This window comes from Corapipo altera, unplaced genomic scaffold (genome assembly GCF_003945725.1).
Source record: "Corapipo altera isolate COAL_440 unplaced genomic scaffold, ASM394572v1 62, whole genome shotgun sequence".
Classification (NCBI taxonomy): domain Eukaryota; kingdom Metazoa; phylum Chordata; class Aves; order Passeriformes; family Pipridae; genus Corapipo; species Corapipo altera.
Genome location: NW_020884894.1, coordinates 1,947,866 through 1,968,138, shown reverse-complemented (window position 1 = coordinate 1,968,138; position 20,273 = coordinate 1,947,866). Strand labels below are relative to the sequence as shown.

The 20,273-nt window shown below is 38.9% G+C and overlaps 1 protein-coding gene across 1 annotated transcript in view; it reads left to right on the top strand.

Moving 5' to 3' along the window:
- Positions 1 to 20,273, top strand: part of TENT4B (terminal nucleotidyltransferase 4B) — a 42,714-nt gene that overhangs the window by 13,923 nt on the left and 8,518 nt on the right. The window contains 5 exon segments of the mRNA XM_027646792.1: positions 7,351 to 7,474; positions 12,590 to 12,636; positions 15,438 to 15,558; positions 16,567 to 16,674; positions 19,724 to 19,852. Of these exon segments, the coding sequence (XP_027502593.1) occupies positions 7,351 to 7,474; positions 12,590 to 12,636; positions 15,438 to 15,558; positions 16,567 to 16,674; positions 19,724 to 19,852 (529 nt within the window).

Genomic DNA, 20,273 nt, shown 5'->3' with positions numbered 1-20,273 from the left:
AGCATCTGATTTATAATTAAAGTTCAGTAGAATTTTTCTGCCTCTTATAAGACAAATTTCAGTGGGAAAAATTCTAGTACATTTGAGTGTGTTTTAGGGAGGCAAGGCACACAGCGAAATTTATAAACAGACAAAAAAAATGCTCACTTCTACCTTGATAGGAAAAAAGATCTCCTACATTACTTCTTGACTAAAGAATGTGTTAGAGAGTTTTAATAGAAGTAACTCGTATCAGTTTAAAGAAGATGGTATTCATCCTGATGGAAGCAAAGGATCTATAAAATAAATAAAAAACTGGAAAGATGGAGATAACAATTTAAATAATTGAAAAGAACTGTCCACATTTCTTCTTTTTCTAGTATTTTAATGTCTTTAGTACACTAAGGCTGTTTCCATAAAGCAGTACTACATTAGTGCCTTTTATGATGCAGTTAAACCCATAAGTTAATGTAAAATCCAGAACATAAATGAAAAACATACATTAATTTGAGGGATTTTGGGGGAATGGGAATTGATCGGGAGGAAGAAAGAGGGGACTATGCTATAGTCTTTCAAATACTTGCACAGGATAGAAATTGTAGGTCTTGTAATGTAAATTTGGTGGCATCTTTTTTTTTTTCTCCTTCACAGCATTTGAAGAAATGTGCATAATCACTCCACCATAATTTCTGGAAGGGAACAAACTAACTTCATGTTTTCAAACTCAGTATCAGAATAATCAGATTAATCCCTAAGGACATTAGTCCTGAAAACAGGATCAGGGTTCCTGAATAATTTACATATCTGTGGAAATTTTGCCCTCCCTCGGTCCTAAAAGGGAATTCTGTGAATTACTCAGCAGACAACAACTATTAGTTAGAAAGGTCAAGATGTTCCTGAGTGACCCAACACTGAAAGCTGCCCAGAGGTGGTCTGGGTGTAGAAATGCCAACTGAAGGTGTTTCTTCCACTGCCTCTTTCCACCCCTTGCAGGATGGGAGCGATGGGTCCTCCTCGGGCTCCCTGCTGTGCTTAGGAGAAGTTGGCTGCTTTAGCTGAACCGATGGAGGTGGTGGGATTTAACTTGGCTAACTTTGCCCTGCGTGGATTAGGGCGGGTTGTGTAATCCTGTTATAACAGACCCTGTCGCTGGGAAGCTGGGAGTTGGTAACAAACACCTGGGCTATAAAGAACAGGGACAGATATGAATCTCATTTGTTTCACTCTCTGCCAAGGGAAAGTCTCCATTTGCATCTTCAGAAACTGTTTGTATGGTAGATATCCTGATTTTTAGAGAGGTTTAGTAATCATATGGCGGTGGAATACCTGATTTTTCTGCATGTCTGTTTTTAGGTAAAGTGTGAAAAGATGGTCTGTGAAGCTGTAAGTCAAATGAGTGAACTGAAGAAAAAAGGTGTGATATCAAACTCCCAGCTCCTTAAGCTTTCCTTCTTTGTCAGGTTACTATTATGGACATGTTTTGGGATGTTTCATTTTAAAGCTCCCATAGGGCATATGTGGCTCGAAATACGGTTACTATGTGACCTATAATGTATTGATATGGTTTAGTAACTAAGGATATAAAAAGTGATGGTCAAAGTCTCTGAGGCTTTTGAAAATTGTTTGCCTTATTATGCACAATTTTACTTTCTTATAAGAACGGATGTGCCCGTCACCACGAAAGTTAACTGCCTATTAAATCACATGCAGATGCAGTTAGGTGTTTTTTTAGTAGCTTAAGCAAGCAAATATTAAAAGGATTTGTCTGCTGCAGAGGCCCAGGTGGTAGGGAGAGGACCTCAGCAGATGCTTCATGTTTACTGTTCCCTTCACTACTCTAATGTTTGGTTTTGCTTGAGTTTGTAGGTGGGAAAATAATTTGTGATCTTTACAGCGTCTGCTGTTGTTCCTGCTTCATTATTCAACACATGTAGATGGTAATAGTAATTTAGAAATTATTTTATTAAGCTTATGAAAGATCAGTGTTAAAATTGAAAGGCAATTTGGGAAGCTATTGGGTGCCCCAATACAGTTGTGAGGAGGAGAGGGAAGGTTGGGCTCTCTGTGTCTTTCCTTTACCTTAGTACAATGTTGTTCAAAACCACTTCAGGACCAAGTAGGGTCCAAGGGGAAAAACCTTTGTTTTAGTTCATGAAATTTTTAAAGTTTTGGCAGAATTTATCAGTGCCATCTTTTTCTTAGCAAAATACTTCGTGAAGCTTCAAACTGAAGTTATTCTCTCTTCTCCTGTGCAATGCTGGATTTCCTTTTGGGAGTGGAGGGATAGATACAGTTTGGACTCTTTAAGTATTGATGCTTTCAGGAGATAGAATACCTCAGGTTCCTCCTTCACGTTCTTCCCAAAGACAATTATAATCCTGAAAATCTACAGTATTTCTCTTTATTGCCTTCGATTTATTTTCTTTTCTTCCAGAGGAGACTTAAAATGATAGGGGCAACTAAACACTGTCCTGTTTAAATTATTAATCCAAAGAAAACTCAGAGACAATAGGCTTGTTTGGTGCTGTAGGGGTATGTTGCAAATATCCCTTTCAAGTGTGGATATAAAATCATTAGACTCTTAAATCAGAAGTGAGTCATCTCAAAGCATAGAGTTTGGGAAGACAAAAAGTCATCTGTGTGTTCATTCCTTACTTTTGCCCACCATCCACAGAGTTTCTGAATAATTTAGATTTTCATCATTCTGAAAATGAAGCTTCTTTCAGAGAATCCTACCAAAACCAAATTGCATTGCACAAGCACTAGATGATTTTTTTGAGTATGGTTGATATCCATTATTTTAAATTATCTTCACTGATGTTGCAGATAGCCTTTCCTGTGCAAAGGAATATATACGCCCAAGGCAGAGGAAGCTCTTTGGGATGGATGAGCAGAATTTTTAACAGTTGGAGTAGAAGCCACAGGTAACGCCCTGATGAGAGAAATTAGAACATGCATGCCTGCATAATTTCTCCTGTGAAACGAAGAGTGAAGAAGAGCCAGAGGAGAGTAGGAGTGTAGCACAAGTGCAGAATGACAAAAGCAGGAAATTTTTCGATTAAAACTTATTATTCTTGTTAGTATAACATGGCATGTTAGCACACAAAGGCAACACTTACCTGCTCTCCTGTGATTAAGCAAAACCAGTCAGTCATCTTGATCTCACTGGCTGCTCTGCTGGGCAGGACTCGACTCTGCTGCTCAGCTGCCCGGGGAGGCTGAGGGAATGGTCCCACTTGGGGCAGCTGCTGCTGTGGCTGCTGAGCCCTGGTTCGGCCAGGAGGCTTCCTCCAAGTGCTGAAATCAGTGAGTGTGGTGGGCTGGTCATTTACTCTGCATCAGGATCCTCGTGCAGGGAAGTGAAACTTGGAGTATCTCCAGTTGAGTTTCACAGAGTGACGTGCCTCCCGGTGTCACTCTTGGTTTCAGTCCTGGACTTGCAGCAGGAGAGAGTTATGCTGGTTTATGTGTCAGGTGGCTGAAGTGTACAATAAAGTGTATGTTCTGTCCACACATCTCTCTGTGTACTCTGCATATAAAACAGAAATGACATTTTGTTTGTACGTGATTATTTTTAATTGATTGGCAGGTGTGCAGTGAGATTCATACTCCAGAATAACAACGTCTTGGACATATGTAAACTAGTTTGAGATTCCTGAGTTGCACATTTAGAGTCCACAAGTTGTGCTACAAAGTAAAGTAAGGTGTGATCAAACTAAGAAAGTATGATGTTCCACAATACTTGCACCTGCACAAAAGCTGTGGCTTTTCACCTAAATGAAAGTCTCCCACACAGTCTTGTGTTCCTCGTGGGGCTATTCAGTGTTGTTGCCATCAGAAGTCATTGTCTTGATTACAACTTTTGCAGCCATCATTTATTTTTTAATGATGCATCACTGTCAGGTGAACATAACAGACACTATAATCCACTAAATTGAGTGGCTTCTGTTCTCTATAATTCTATTCAATCTGTGAATTTCTGATCGAATCAGCTTACCAGGCTTGAAAACAGGCTGTGATTCAGGTAGAACTTTGTTTTAAAGATAGAAAAAGTCTAAGCCAATTTTATTTTTCTTTTCCCCATGTGTTAAGATTTCCGTAAGTACAGGACAAACACTCAGTTGTTTACTGCTATTTACTATAATAAAAAAAGTGAACTAATTCTCTTATGCATTGCAAAGAACTCTCTCCATGCATCCCAGGATGCTGGTGTGCTTCAGTGTGACTATAAAGCCAAATGAAATACCTTTCCATAGTGAAGTCAGGTTTATTACAGTGTAATTTCCTTCTAAAAACAAGTTTCCTTTTGAGGACTTTTATCTGAAATAGCTAATGAATGTAACGGTATTAAATAATTAAATAATAAAATACTGTTATGATGCCAAAAAGAACATCTCGGTCTCTTTGATCTTCATTTCTGCTAAAGATAGAAAATTTCACTAGAGACTTTTGTAAACAGACTCCATTAATCCAAACAAATTGTTTTGGAAAACAGCAACTATAATAGATGTTAAGACAGTGAATAACCTTGAGTTTTAATTTTCAATACAGCTTGAGTTAACTCCACATTAATTGGAGTCATGCCTCTAAGTCATGTTGTACTGCTCTGAAATCCGCGTGTGGCTACTTCTGTTTGTCTTGGCTTTAATTAATCATTCTCTTATTTCTTGGCAGCAGCCACTGTAGGGCAGGGAAATACTGTTCCAGGTGTAGTGTTGAGCCTCTGTAGCCTCTGCCTGCCTCCTGCATAGTGAGGCTCTGTGCAGCACAGGCAGTCCTGTCAGCATGCCAGTCCTGCAGCAGATGAAACGTAGATGTGTCTGTACTATTTCCAACTGGTGTGCTGATGGGAACTGTCTCTAGTAGTCTTTAAGCGTTTCCTCTATCATTGAAAAAGTTCAGATTTCGTTTTTTCTACATCTGCCATGTTTAGTAACATTCTGTGTTATGTAATGTAAGTTGCTGTGTGTTTGCATGTAGCTTGATTTGTTTTCCCACAGAGCTTTTCATGACTACCTGAGAATAAGAAGGATCCCATTTGAAGAGATGGAGATGGCTGTTATTTATGTTTAGAAAAAGAAATACATCTGGTTCTGACAATACATTACTTTATGTCCCTCCTAAGAGTGCACCAAAGGATATAACTGTCTCTATTAAGAGTGTCAGTGGAGTTAATAAGGAGAAGTACCCTGAGAACTGCAGTGTCTGTATGGCTTGGCTGTCTTTGCACTTCGGGGACCTCATTTCTGATTGCCTTGTTCTTTCTAAGTTCCCTGATGGGACAGGGGAACAATTAACTCCCGTAAAGCAGAAGCCTAAGAGCAGCTGGGCCCACTAATGACAGGTAGTATGGATTTGTGTTGTGCCATACATGAATTTCTCCCCAGGGATAGTCCCTTGGTATCATCCCAGCATGTCTCATGCCCTTCAGTGCCCTCAGAGAACATGGTGTCACTCCTCATGTCTCAGTGCACATGTGCATTCAGTCCTTACTAAAAACACTGCTCTGGGGCAAATCATGTACCTTGTGGATGTAACCAGTCTTTCCAGCTAGTCCAGAGGAGAAGAGGCAGAAGTGGGGCTGTGTTTTTTTGATCAATTCCCCACTGTGTAGCCCAAAAAGACAGATCTAACTCCCAGGTCTTCCTGTAAGCTGGTTCTCCAAATTTCAGTTGAAAAATAATTTGTATTTTCAAGAGTTTAATTATTGTTTTTTTGACTGCTTTCCTTGTTGCTTATGGTTTTGAATGCTAGCTTAATGGTCAAGCATGTGGAAACTAAATTGAATTCAGTACGTGTGACTGGCAGTGAGGACAGAGAGTGAACTTGGTCACTGGAGTGTTCAAGTTGTCCTTTATCACATGCTTCTCACCTGAATCCAGTACTTGCACTGGGAAAATAACTGTAAGAAAGTTTAAGTGCCAACATGTGGAATAGCAATGAAGAGTAGAAGAACAGGAGATGTCTGAAAAGCTGAAGGCAGAGTAGTCAGTGTGGTGTAAGGGATTGCAGTGGTGGTTTGGAGTGTGCACCTTAGCTCTGGGGTATAAGTTTCCAAGGAAAAGCAAGAAAGCAGTTGTGGAAGGAGGTAAGAAATTTCCTCTGTCAGAGGAGTTTTCCTCTTTGCATTGTCTATACAGAGCTGTCATGGTGGCCACCACAAGTTGCCAGGCTTTTGTGACTATTCCCCTAACTGGGAGGGGTGTTTGTGGGAAGAGAAGTTTGTGTTGTTCATAACTCTGCAGTACTGAAGAACTTTCCCTACCCCTGACTCTGTTAAATACAACTATCAGATTTTTTAATCAGTTTTGTTGACACCTGTATACAACTTCAGTTATTAACGTTTGATTTATTTGGGTGTGTGTGCAGTGGGGAAGTATTAGATTCCCTGTCTCAGCTTGCTCTTAATAAATGGATCTCTTCTGATGGTCCCTCGGAGCTTTGGTGAGAGATGCAGTTGTACTTGGTAACTACAAACAGCATGTTTTTAAAGATAACTAGCTATTACTGTAGTGGTCATTGCAAGAAACAAATGAAATTAATGTAGTTATTCTGTGGCTGGAATTACATTATTTGTCAAGATGATGATGTGTTTATGGTACTACAGGAGCACAGAAATTTGTCGCACTGTATGAAGACATTTTTATTTTAGCTCTCATCATAGGCAAGCTAAACATAACTTACTGACTGTGAGAAGCACATGTAATAGAGTAAACTATATATGGGTTAACTGTCTGTCAGTCACTTATTCTCTGAGCCACCGCTGCTGCATGTGTACTACTTATTTTCTGGGGTTATGGGGGAGAGTGCATTTCTAGTTTTTGTGAGTTCTGTGAGCAGATAAAGAAGCAGTTTTTCTAGCTCTGGTACTGGCACAATTACTGACAACTTTTCCAAGTGTGGTACTGAATACAGATTGCTGCCTGAAACTCCCTGGCTGGTGCCAAGGGGCTGACTAGGAAGTGTTGGCTAAAAACCTCCTGTTTAAATTTTTGTGAAGTGTGTACTCAGAGCTTACAGCTGCAGTCGTAGTTGAGGACTGAACCATGTCTGTGTTACGCTGGCATTAAAATAGAGTGTGACTTTCAATGTGAATTGGAGGCACTTGGATTTAGATTTGCTTCCACGCTTTTAGCAGATGAAGTGCAATATTGACCTGTTGGTATGAGAGGCTAACGTGAAACGAAACACTAAGAAGCGTTGTGAATGTGGATTTTTTTTTTTTTAATTGCATGCTACTCTAAAACTGCCCCTTGAGGAAACTGGGAACTAGGAGCTTAAAAAGCATATTTGATTAGAGTAGTTGGTATTTCATTCCGCCTGTGGGGTTTTTTCCTGACTTTTTGTTCTTTTTTTTCTTTTCTTTCTTAGTCTTCATGAGGAAATCATTGACTTTTATAAGTATATGTCTCCCAGACCTGAAGAAGAAAGAATGCGGATGGAAGTGGTGACCAGAATAGAAAACGTTATCAAAGAGCTCTGGCCTAATGCAGATGTGAGTAGGACACTGTTTTGTTTGTTAATTTATAAAAGCAACGTTTTGTGCCTGTTTACTTCATGAAATATTGAATACTGAAAATACAGTTTATTTTTCCATGTTAAGAAAACCAAAAACCAGAAAAAGACTTCTGGTCAAATGAGAGAGATGGTCTTTCTTTCTAGAATAATACAGGTTAACATTTTCTGTCACACATAGGACCAAAGACAAGTTAGTCCTGCTGTAGTCACAGAAAGGGCATAAGGTGTGGCCACATTCTGTCTCATGAATATTAATTTACTAAGATTAATGGGAACATATCAGACATGCAGCATGTATTTTATTTAAAAAAAAAAATCTTCTGAAACTCCTGTCTTCACTAGTAGCAGTGCTTCTAGTCCAAAGACCCTGCAGTCTTAAATAAATCTGTTAAGGTGGAATACCAGAAATGCCCCATTACATAGACCATGGTATATTTACTGGGCAGTTAAATTAAATTTGCATATCTTACAAATTTAAAAAAGCCAGGAGTTTCTGTGTAGGAAGAAACAAATCTGTAGATCTGTGTATTGAGCTGTAACACCTCTTCCCACTGAAGATGGGTTTTGGTAGTACTTGCTCATTTGAAACAAGTGTTTCTCCTGTGCAGAGCTAAGCATTTTTTGCTAAGGTTGGATTAAAGAGAAGACAGAGAAGTTGCTTTTACAAGTCGGTATGATTTTATGGGGACACAGTTGGATTTCTGGCATAATTGAATCTAGTTTAATTGTATTCCTCTAACTAATATGGTGTTCATTTCCAGAATGCAGATTTGTAGCTGTAGTCATCTATTTGTAGATAACAGTAGCTGAAAATAAGGGCTTGTGAGCCAGAATAGCAAACTAAATTCAGACAGCAGAATCTCTAGTATAAGGAATGCTCTTTGATCCTGCTACAGTAAAAGATAATATTTTGACATGAGTGACTTAAATCCCCGGTTCATTTCAAATCTTCTTAACCTGTTTTTTTGGAGTGTGTTTCTAGAAATTGGCAGAATATGACAGAATATGAATTCTGTATAAACCCTATGTACGTGGTGTGTGGTTTTGTGTGTAAAATATACTCGCATTGTCAAGGTGTTTGTTGTTACAGACAATGTATCAGTGAGGAAGGAGCACTCTCCACTCAGCCATAGCTGCCTTTGCACAGTTAGAGGGAATTGGTGGAGGCATTACTACCTGTATCTGGGAATTTTGGGTACAATCAGTAAGCTTTCCATGGAAACTGTGTAAGATACTTCAGCACATGTCACAGGTGTTGTACAGCTCTCTTAACCAGTGAAACAGTGAGGCAGACGCTAATCAAGACTAGGAGCAGTGGGCTGCCAGTCTGACAGGCCATAGTATAGGAAACGTGGGTATGAAACTGCATGCTGTGATACACCCTCCTAGTGCCTTGTAGGAGGGGATTTCACAAAAATCACTGGTTGCCTCAGCCTAGAGAAGATTTCCTATTTTCTAGGCAAGTCTGTGTGCTGCAGACTTAACTAGTGCAGTGGGGTGTGTGGATTTATTACCAGGGGATCTCTCCTTGTTACCGCCCGCACTTTGAATGAGGCACAAGACTTAGTGCTTACAGAGATACTCTGTAGGACAAACTTGATCTGTCAAAGTTAAGTCTTTTGTATTAAAAATAATTTTTTACATATATGTATGTGTGCCTATATATATATATATGTATTTGGGGCCTTGAGAAAATAGGTTTTTTTAAGCTACCGAAACATTTGTGTTGCCACAATCTATTTCAGAAGGGGAAGCAGTTTACAAGCCTTAGCACAGGACACAGCTGACCACTGGGCTGAGCTGTAATGTGACCAAGAGGAAGCACACACTGTGTAGTTGAAAACTGAAGTTCATTTTTCAATTAGTACCAGTTAAAACTGCCAGGACAGTCTTTCTCTGCTGTGCTTGAAAATGTTAGAGAGTGAGAGTGTGCCAGTTCCCGTTTTCTCAAGTCAGTAACTGTTCTTCAAAGCCCAACTGCACTTTGTCTGCAGTTGTTACATTGAGGAGGAATTCTCCTTTTGTGTGTCCTTCCATTTTCTGGAGGCTAGAAGGGAACTGAACAGTGACAACAGACTGCTGGGTTATAATTTGGAAGTTACTGTGCTGTTATTTTTCTAACACTTTATCAGATCAGCTTGGGAACTGAACTGCTGAACTCAACTGTGTTCAACTTTGACAGTCTCTTGTTGTAATTTTTCAGTCCTTTGAGTTAATCACTAACCTTTTGGTAATCTGTGTTGGTTTAGCTACTTCTAAGATTCAGGTTTTGAGTACATGCTCTGAGAAGGTGGAGTGTTATCTGGTCCAATGTCCTCAGCCTTAGCTGTAGTGTAAAGTGATGAGTTAATGTTTAAGCTGTTCATTTTGAGTCATAGATGCAGCCAAACCAGCTAAAATAAACTTGTAAGTTAAACATACACATTTAGTTTGTAGTTTCTCACTAAACACGTAGGTAAGACAGTCTTTAAAAATCAGATACCAAGAAAAGGGAAATCAGGCTTCCACAGAGAACATGTGGAATGTGCCTGAGCACATACTTTTTTTTTCCCCCTCTCCTGTTCCACTTAGGAAAAGGCTGAAAAAGCAGATGGAGGGGGGTAAAACTAGGTACCCTAAACTGTTACTTTATTTATAGAAGTTAGCAATTGTGTCATTTGCTCTCTTACTCAAGGGAATGTGCTTAGAAGGAAACATTCCTAGTAAGTGAGAACTGTTCTTGGCATCAGCAAGGCTCTGACCATAAGAAACGCTTTAATTATGCTGAAACCAAACATTAAATGAAAACATTTTAAGACAAAGATTTTTGACCAGTTGAATATGCAAATTTGACTGTTGAACAAATAAATACTTACACAGTGGAATTTAGGATATATTTGCTAGAGTGTCCTCAGCTTCGTGTCTGTGTGACCTCATAGATCTGAAAAGAGGTAACGTTGCATACTTCATGCACTTTAGTTAGGAAAATACTATGATGGAATGAAAGCAGGAAGATGAACTCTGTTTAGTTCAACAAACCTCAGAAATTCTACTTAATGATGTAGAAGGAAGGGAAATTAAATTGGCTATGGTGTTTTGAAAGAGGTATTTTGGTAACAAGGATTTACCAAGCTTCTGTGGGTTTCCAAGTTCTGTTGTGCATAGTGAGCACGTATTTGGGCACATACCATAATTAAAGCTCCTTTGGGAACTTTGGAATTTAACATGAACAAGTTCGCAGAAATGTGGGAGAAATAGTAACAGTAACATGGAGGAGTCATTGCAGTACTGTGAAGTGTGAAGTTACCTTATGAGTGCAAATCCATATCTCTGTCCATGTAGAATAAAAATATGATCAGCAGTGTTGGCACACCACAAAAACTAATGCTCACATCTCAACCCATAATAGAGTCCTGTATTTGGGATGCCTTAAATGCCTGCATGGCTACAGAGCTTCAACAGTTTAAATTCCAAATTGATAATAAATCAAAATCCTTTACAATCTGTGTTCTGATTTCCCCATTCTTCCTCTTTTATCTTTACAGATTTTGTGAGAGAGAGAGGTTGAAGTGTGGGTGTGGGTTTCTTTTAGAATTGTTCAGTGTTTCTCATACTCTGAATTATTGTACAAGAGCAGATGTTGTCTCATTCCTTTCAGTAAAGGTCATATATGTTGTATCTCTAAGTTTATGAATACTTTCAGGGTTGTTTATTCAGTAAAGGCTCTCTTTGCTGTTCAGCTGAACACACAGTTTTGTTTGATAATGTGAAAGCACATTTAGTTTTTTCTGAACCCACCAGTGGTCATTTTATTGTGCAAAAGCAATTTTCTGATGTTTTTGGTGGCCAAATAAATCCTGGTTTGACTGAACCCTGTTTCATAGAGGATGCTTTTATTATTATTCTGGATTAAAAATAATGATAATTATTATTACAGTCTTAGCTTTGTGATGCCCTTATGCTTTTGTTAAGATCTAGTACAATATTGATGCTCGTTCTATGTCATCTGTTGCAGTCTTTGCTGGTTTGAGAAGCTATGAACTTTCAACATTAAATGTGTATGTCCTTTTTATTGGGAGTGGGGTGAGGGGGTAAAAAGAATGAAGTGATTAAAAAAATAACCAAGAAGCACTCAAACTACTTCTTAGTCTGCTGAAGTATTAAGACACTTGCAAAACATCATCTCTTCCTGTCTCCCCCTTTTTCTTATCCTGAAGGGGAAAAACATAAAAAGTGGGTCACTTGACATCCAAATAGGTGGCAATCAAGCTAGTGTATGAGACTCATTAAAGCAGAATACTCAAGTCTGTATAAGGTGGCTCCAGGAAACACATCAGAAGACTGTCTGGTTGAAAATTAGTCCAAATGTGTAGATATTTTTACTTTGAAGTCTCACCAGCCCCCCTTTGAGACTCAGCGCATGAGTCCGACCTCCCGCAAGGCTCGGCTGAGTAATGGGAGCGAGGCTTTGGACAGCTTACAGTGAAAACCTGATGATTTACACCTCCAATGATAGTAAAAATCCAGCATAATAAAGTAATTCTTTGGGACATGAAGCTTTACAAAACTGTTTGTTGCTTAAGCAGAAATAAACAGAGTTATGCTACTTGCTTTGTAATTCAGAAAAAAAAAGGCTTATGATATAATTAATTTTTTTTAAGTATACAAAGCAATGGAAATACATCAGACCTAAACTTAGAAAATACTTAAAAACAGAAGGGTATACTTTGAGATATAAAAGCAAAAACCAAATTGAGCTGTTGCTGTTTTTTTAAAATGTTCTGTCATCCTTAAGTGTTTCGAAATCATGTGGGTTCTGGGTTTTTGCCAAATTTGGTCATGAGGACAGTTTTTTTACATTATAAAGGAGTTTTTTTAATAGAAAAGTCGAAGTTATTTGGGTTTCATGGGTAATAACAATGGAGATCAGCTGATTATGGTACACTGAAGATATGAATGCTTTAACAGGAGTGTTCAAAGTGCCTGTCAGCAATACCAAAATCTACCAATGGAGGGTAGCAATAGCCAGCCTTTACGAGCAGCTTAATAGAACTCGTTTGTCTTCTGAAGCCTGAAAATTTGTTTTCATATATATCCTTTGCTTGTGTTTCAGGTGCAGATATTTGGAAGTTTTAAAACTGGTTTATATTTGCCTACAAGGTTAGTAATTTTTCAGTGTAAATTCTGTACAAGAGAAAAGATGACTTGTTGAAACTGTACCCCTGGGTGATTTATCTGCTCTCCTGGTGTCTGTGTTACGTGTGTTGATACTTGTTACATTAAGAAAGTGTTAAGATATTAGTTTTCTGTGAAGTGTACAGGAATACAGTAAATAATATTAACTATAACACAACTATATAGATTTCGCATGTATGAGTAAAAGGATCTGAATTACCATGTGGTCAGAAAAAGCTTATGTTGTGATTTGGCTTCATTAATAACAAAAGAAGAGATTGGCTTTAAAAGAAAAGCTAAATTTTGTCTCCACAGATAATTAAATTGAAACCTTTAACATTACCTTGTTAGTGTTAGCACTGAAGAGAAAAGATTACATACAGAATTGGCTTTTTGCTTTCAGTCTTCTTTTGTGAAATCTGTCAACACCTACCTTTTCCAAATTTGTTACTAGTTTTCATAAAGAAAAATCACTACTCAGGGACAATAGTATCTTCTGTGTAGAAATTGAAGTATTTTTAACAATTAAAGAGAAATAGAAATGAAAGGCTTAAATGGCTGCAGGGTACAAACACATTTAAGTAGCATAATTCTGAGGATAACACTTGAACGAGTTCCCGTACTTCAGGAATGTGAGGACATCCAATACTGACTGCAGGCAATGGATACCCTTGTTGTCATTTCATCTCTTTTTGTTAAAGAAAGGACCTGAGAGATTGTTTAGCACCTGCTTTAGTCTCAGGAGTTGCAGAGAAGTTGAATTGCTCAGTGTCTGTTTGAAAAGCCAGAAGTTAGGTGTACAAATACCCACTGTTTTCACATTTGCCCTCATTCTTGGCCTTTTTTGTTCATTGATTTTTACATAGGCTTAATTAAATTTGATTTGATGCTGGTAATGCAAGAGATATACTCCTATCCACTTGACTGATAGTTTTTTTACTGTGCTTGATTGTTTTGAAACTGATGTAACAAAAACGCTTTGCTGTTGTCTGTTTAATTTCATATACTGCCTTGCTTCAGTATTTGTTTCAGCCGAGGTTGCTGGGGAAGAACAAATGCAGATACTTAAAACAGTACATAAACCCACAAAAACACATTCCTGTGGCGGTGATTGCCAGACTTTCAAAATAACCTGCATTTTTGTTGGTCATTAATTCACTGTTGCCTTCTATCAAAGCTTCTCTTCTCCCTGGGTTTTCCCGACCTGTCAGTAACTGTATAGTTAGTTTAGATTTCAGGCTCTGGGATTCAGGAAGACCTACAGTGTTTTTTTTAATCCTGTTTCTCTGTGCAAGAATTTGCCTTATATCCATTTACTTAAGCTCATGTTGAAGGTTTGTGCATGCAGTTGTTTAGCTGCTGGATCTCTGTTCTTTTGCAGGCAGTATCTATACTCAGGGTGGCAACAGAGCTGCTTTTTCTGTTTTGGTGTGCATCAGAAAAAGGCCTCCTGTTATTAACTGTCAGCAGTGGGTTTGACACTAATTTAGATTAGAAGAGAAATGTCCAGCAGCATTTCCTGCTCTCCAAGCTAGTTTTGAACATAGTTTTCTGAAAGCTGTCCTTGTCAGACAGATGGTCTGTGGCTGAACTGCTGCTGAACTGCTGCTGGCACTGCTTGTTGGCAAGAGCTTGTTCCTCTAAGGCAGATGTAGTTTCTTTGAGATTGTTAAAGCAGTGTTGTTTGTGAATCAGCAGACCTGTAGAATCTCGTGGCGGGGGGCAGGGAGGAAGCATTCCTAAATATTTTTGTGTTTTCTGTTATTCAGTTTTCTGTATCATTGAAGTGTCCTGCTGGCATAACTATAGGTTTACATGCTCACCTCCTTTGTGTTCCCAACCAAGCAGGGAAATCAAAGAAATAGGGGAGCAAAGAGGAAAAAGCTCAGGATCTCACAGTAGCCCTCACGGGCTTCGACTGGGACACCAACCACCTTTTGAGTTTGGGTTTGGGGACTGAATTAGGATGTCAGCTCCCTGTGTAGTCAAATGAATGTGTGTGCATAGGGAGGAAGTGTAGTGGGATGGAGACACCTCTTCGAGGAGCTGAGTTAATGAGTGAAATTAATTAGGTGGTTTGTTTTTATTTAACAACTTGTTGCTTCCTGAAGTCAAAGTCACCATGTTTTCCTTTCCCTGCTCCCTGTTCTTGGCACTACAGGACAGCTGCTTGCCATGTGCCCATTGGTGCTCTGATCATCCAGAAGGCCAACTCTGAGATGCAAGGAGGCAGGAAATTACCTCAGAATGCTTTGGGGGCTCATTAAGAGGGGATGAAGAAGGTTTCTGCCAGACCCATTAATAGGTTGAACTGATTTGCTGTGGCTTAGGCAACCACTAGACCTAGAGGAAAGGAGGAGACAGGGCTGTGCTTCTGGGAGTAGAGGATGGGGAACAGGACTTACCCTTTCAGTGACAGATTGTTAAATTGGCATTACTAGTTAATAGAGCCCAAGGATGGTGATTCACAAGTTCATTTCTTGCTCTGAATTACTTTGGAGAAGCTGATCCCTCTTTACTCACAGTGTGACCTGAGGAGACTAATCTTAGGCTTTTCAGCCCAATTGATTTGTGTATCTGTCCCCTCCCCTTGGTAACCTGTAATATTCTGTATTTCCCCAAGTGTAAAAGTTCATCCCCACCCATTTCCTCAGAAAATTACAAATTAATTATTGGGTTAAGCTATGTTCTGTCAGCTTTATTCTAGGGGTGTATAGATGTCAATTGTTTATATTTTAACTGTATTGGTCTTTTAATTTGAATAATTTTTTGTTTTCCCATTTCAGTGATATTGATTTAGTTGTGTTTGGAAAATGGGAGGCATTACCACTTTGGACCCTGGAAGAAGCTCTCAGAAAGCACAATGTAGCAGATGAAAACTCAGTAAAGGTTTTAGATAAAGCAACTGTAAGTTTGGGGGAAGAGGGTATTTCCTTGTTAGAAACTAAATTTCAAATCAAAGATCTTTGGGAAGAGAATGAATTTTTATAAGAAGAAACTATTTTTTTATATTAAATTTGAAATAGAACCAACAGAACTTTTTTAAGTAAGGTTTTTACTACTGAAAAATAATTGATAGTGCAATAACAAGTATTTCTTCTGTTGGGGAAATCATCTGGTATCCCATATGCACAACATACACTTGCTTTTAAGAGAGATTAGACTAGTCATTGTTGTGAATTTATGTGATTAAATGTAATGAATTTCTGGCTGAGTTTTTACATAAGTAAATTATTTATTTTCTCTTTTTGCAAGTAAGCAGGCAAAATAAATTTTCATAGAAAAATAGTATGTACATTCTTGCATAAAGAGGTAATGGTATGTCATGCACAGAATAGGATTGATTGTTATTATTTCCTACCTTTTGCTAATTTTGAGAGTATGTAAGAGTGTTGGGGTTTTATCAGTGTCTAATATCATAGCTATTATTAGTAGAGAAAGGTAATTTGGCAACCACTCAGGTGGTGATACATCAGAATGCTCTCACTATTCTGTGCTTATTGTTTGAATCAGTTTTGGTGAGGGAGTGATGACCCCAGTGACACGAGTTGTGTCAGTTCTGGAGTCTCTGGTACCATTTCTCTGTGATTCTTCAGAGTTTGTCTCCCCCTGGTGTCTGTGGTTCCCACCAGAGCTGAGCTGCTGCACCAGCTACTGACCCAAACCAATCAAAAATTTATTATGGAAGGTGAAGCATTCTGTTCAACAGGACAGTAAATTGAAAATAGTGTTTATGAGTTAGAAAAGTAAAGTTTAAGTAAACAGATTGGCAAGGAGAGTGAGTCCTGATTTCTCTGCCTACTTCCTCTCCACAAATTCATAAAACATTTCAGTTTTACTGGTGCATTTAAGAATAAATGAAACCAAATGTGTCTTGGAAATCTGTATTGACTCAACCTGTCTTCTTTTTTGCAGGTACCTATTATTAAACTGACAGATTCCTTCACTGAAGTAAAAGTTGATATAAGCTTTAATGTACAGAATGGAGTTAAAGCAGCCCAGCTCATCAAAGATTTTATCAAGGTTAGGCAACACTATAATAGAACTACAGAGTTGACTATTTGATAACTTAACTTTATTTCCCGTTTTACTTTGACTGCATCCTTACTAGAGATACACTTTCACTGTCATTTTTTGTTGTCTGATACTACTGAGGGATGTTCTGAAGTTTTAGGCATATTGCCTTAAAAGGCACGATGATATTAAAATATACAAAGAAAGTATGGAGTGGCCTTAATGGGGCAATGATTAAGGAAAATGCACTAATCTCTGTCTTAAATGTTCTACTCTTTTAATGTTCTGCTCTTAAGTTCATTGAACTTAAAATTAGTAATAACCACACATTTCTGAGGAAGTAAGAATCATCTTGTTCTGGACTGAATATTGCTTTGGCATACAATGCTAACGAAGTAGAATAAATTAAACTTAGTGTTCAGAGATTCACTAGTACATGTATAATAGGTACATTACAGTTATTTTTGTTTAATATATAGGATCATTTTGTTAGGGTTAATGTGCTTTTGTATTTAAAGTTTTGAAGTATCATTACACTATTTTCCTTTCCTTCCCTTCCCCTATACAGTGCATTGGACACTCACAGTAAATGTTTCATAAAAGCAGTAGACAATTTTTCTTGGATTTTCATATTCTGTTTAGGGTAGTTGAAGTGCAGTTGTTTCACTGAAGTGCTTAGGTATTACTGTTCTATTACTGACTGTTTTTTTACTTTAATCAAAAAATATTTTGGTAGCTAGATAAGTAATACTTCAGAAAACTCCATAAATCTGAATAAAGCAAGCACTTTACTTTCAGTCATAAAGGTTAGAAATCACATACATCTGCTTTAATAATGTCATTGAGTCTTCTAAATTTGGGGAGATTTTTAATTGCTGACAAGTTGGAACATCTGGCACTCAACTTGATAGTCTTCAGTTCCTTTATGTGTGTTTAGTAGCAAGTATGAAAGTAGCTCAGTTTGCTTGTGCAATGTCTATTTCTTCAATCTGTAGAAGGACACAGGAGAAAAATCTCTGTCCTTAAATTTAGTAGAATCGTCTGACTTCCTCTCTTCATAGTGTCTATGAATCTTCTGCTTGAGCCCCTGCTGGTGAGGCCTCTTGCACCCACGCTCAGAGTCAGAGGGTGGGGTGGGTTCAGAGACCTTTCGTCTCTCAACCTCAGTCTGATGAACAGAAGTTGTACTGTGTAGCTCCTTGTTGGGGAAAGAAGGTGCCCAGAATCTCTGTCGTAGCAGAGATACCTGAAATTTGGTAGCTGACTTCAGTTTTTACACTGTAATGTTGCCTCGTGGTGGACAGGCTGTTTGGTTTTCTGCCACAAGGCAGGGACTGTATTTCTCTTACACTCCACATACAAGTTTATTTTTAACCATGTCCATAAAGCCCTGCAAACTTTCCCAAAATTGCCTATTTGCTTCTGAATTTCAAGATAGGAGATAGTCTTCTCATGAGAGCCTGAAGGCATTTTATGTGTTAAAAAAGAAAAAGGTGTTAGTGTATTCCTGTTGCCTGGGTTATTTGTAACCCTTTGGCCTTGGGTCAGGGCATGGCGGGAGGGGGCTGTGCCTTAGGGAATGAGTGGGAGCTGTCTATGGCAGCTGGGCAGGTGTGGGACAGGGCCCCACATTGCTGAGCAGATTTGGTGACAGTACTTGGGGTAAGCTCACAGCCTGGCCAGTGCCTGACAGACAACTCCCCAGTGAGGATGCCGAGGCTGAGGACACCTAGTCCATGGTTAGGGTCAGGATCAGCACCAGTGTGGAGCAGCAGGGCTCAGACAGACAGCACAGGGAACCACTGAGATGGGAGGCAGCTCTCCAGCAAAGTGGAGGGACTCCCAACAAGGCTTCCCACACGCTGATTTCCCACACAGCTATTTTCACAGCAGCCTGAGCCAAGGCTGAGCAGCTGTACCGCCCCAGAGCTGGCCTTGAGCTGAGCCTGGTGTGGTGGAGAGGTGGCACATGGCTGCTGTGGGGGGTCCTGTGTTTAACTTGGAGAAATCCTGACGTGTACTTGCCAAGGGACTTCACTGGTGTTCTCCATAAAACATGTGCAGGGCATTCTCATGGGTCTTATTTTGTCCCACATGACTTCCAGTGTCTAACTGAGGTGTCATATTCAGTATTAGCCTTGGAAATGCCTATTTCTCTTTGAGTATTCAGTTTCCTGAGAACAATCCTGTCTTTGAATTTTGGTACACACTGTTATTCAACACTTCAGCTTGTAAGTTCTTAGTAGTTCAAAAAAAGGATTTGGGGATCTTCAGTTAAATAGGGCTCCCAATACTCACCATAAGGCTCATGCAGAGAAGTTCTTAGCAAAATTCTTCTTTCCCTGTAATCTTTTGCAATCACAGACATCATGATCCACATCTCATCTCTGACACTAAGGAACTTTTTGGCTCTGTGTTCATAAAAGTGATATTATTGAGCCTCTTTTGCCCCTCCCCTGTGAGGGGGTGTACAGGGTGGAGGCATAGCCTCCACTGCTGTCCAAAGGGTCCATGTTCTCTGCATGTGCAGTGTATGCACACCTCTAAGGGAATCCATGTGGATAAACCTGTCAAAGGACCGGGTATCCAAAGGTAAGTATTTGGCTCCTTTGAAAATGTTGTCTGAGTTCACTAATTTTGAAGGGCTTTTTGTAACTCTGGGCATCTGAAGTACTTGCAGGACAGAAATCTCAGCCCATTTTGGTCTATCACCACCATCGTAGCAGGAGGGTTTTGTTACAGGTGTGGATATCTCCATAGTTCTAACTTTACAATCCTTTTCATTTGTAGGAGAAAAGCAAGTGTATTTATGTATTCAAACCAAATAATTCTTACTTTATGATCTTTTTTCTGTTGTTAATATCTGCCACCAGAGTTGAAGAGGTAAATAACAGTATTGATCACAGGCAGAGCACTTGGCTTCTCCCCTGTTACTAAAAATAATAGCTTAGAACTGTACATGGCTGTAAGGCTGAATATAACAGTTTCAATATGCTCTCTTAGCATCCACTGTATTCATGCACCACAGGGTCATAACATCTTTGTTTTTCTCTTTCAGAAATATCCTGTATTACCATTTCTAGTTTTAGTATTGAAGCAGTTCCTGTTGCAGAGGGACCTCAATGAAGTATTTACAGGTGGAATCGGTTCTTATAGTCTTTTTTTAATGGCTGTCAGTTTCCTTCAGGTAAGTTCCATGGAATCTGTGGGTGCCACTGGGGCATAAGGACATCACCTTCAGAAGAAATTTGATCAACCCTTAAATTTAATCATTTAAACTATCATGTTTGTGGTTTTGCACCCCCTTTTCATTTAAAAATAGATACATCCCACCTCTCTGCTGTTCTTTCATACTTTTGGTCTGAAAGATGTTTAGAACATCTGTTGGTGTATCAGTGCCAGGCACTGATACACGTGATACTGACATACAATATTGATACCAATGATCTTGACATTCATCCTAAACCAACTTGAATGTTGTGTAAGTTATTTGGAAAAAGCTCCATAAGGTTGGTGTTGCCTGCAGCTGTCCTTTATAACACTTGATTTCCAGGTCATGTGCCCTGTACGTGCTTTAATGAATGCAATGGAATTGTGGTTGTTTGTCT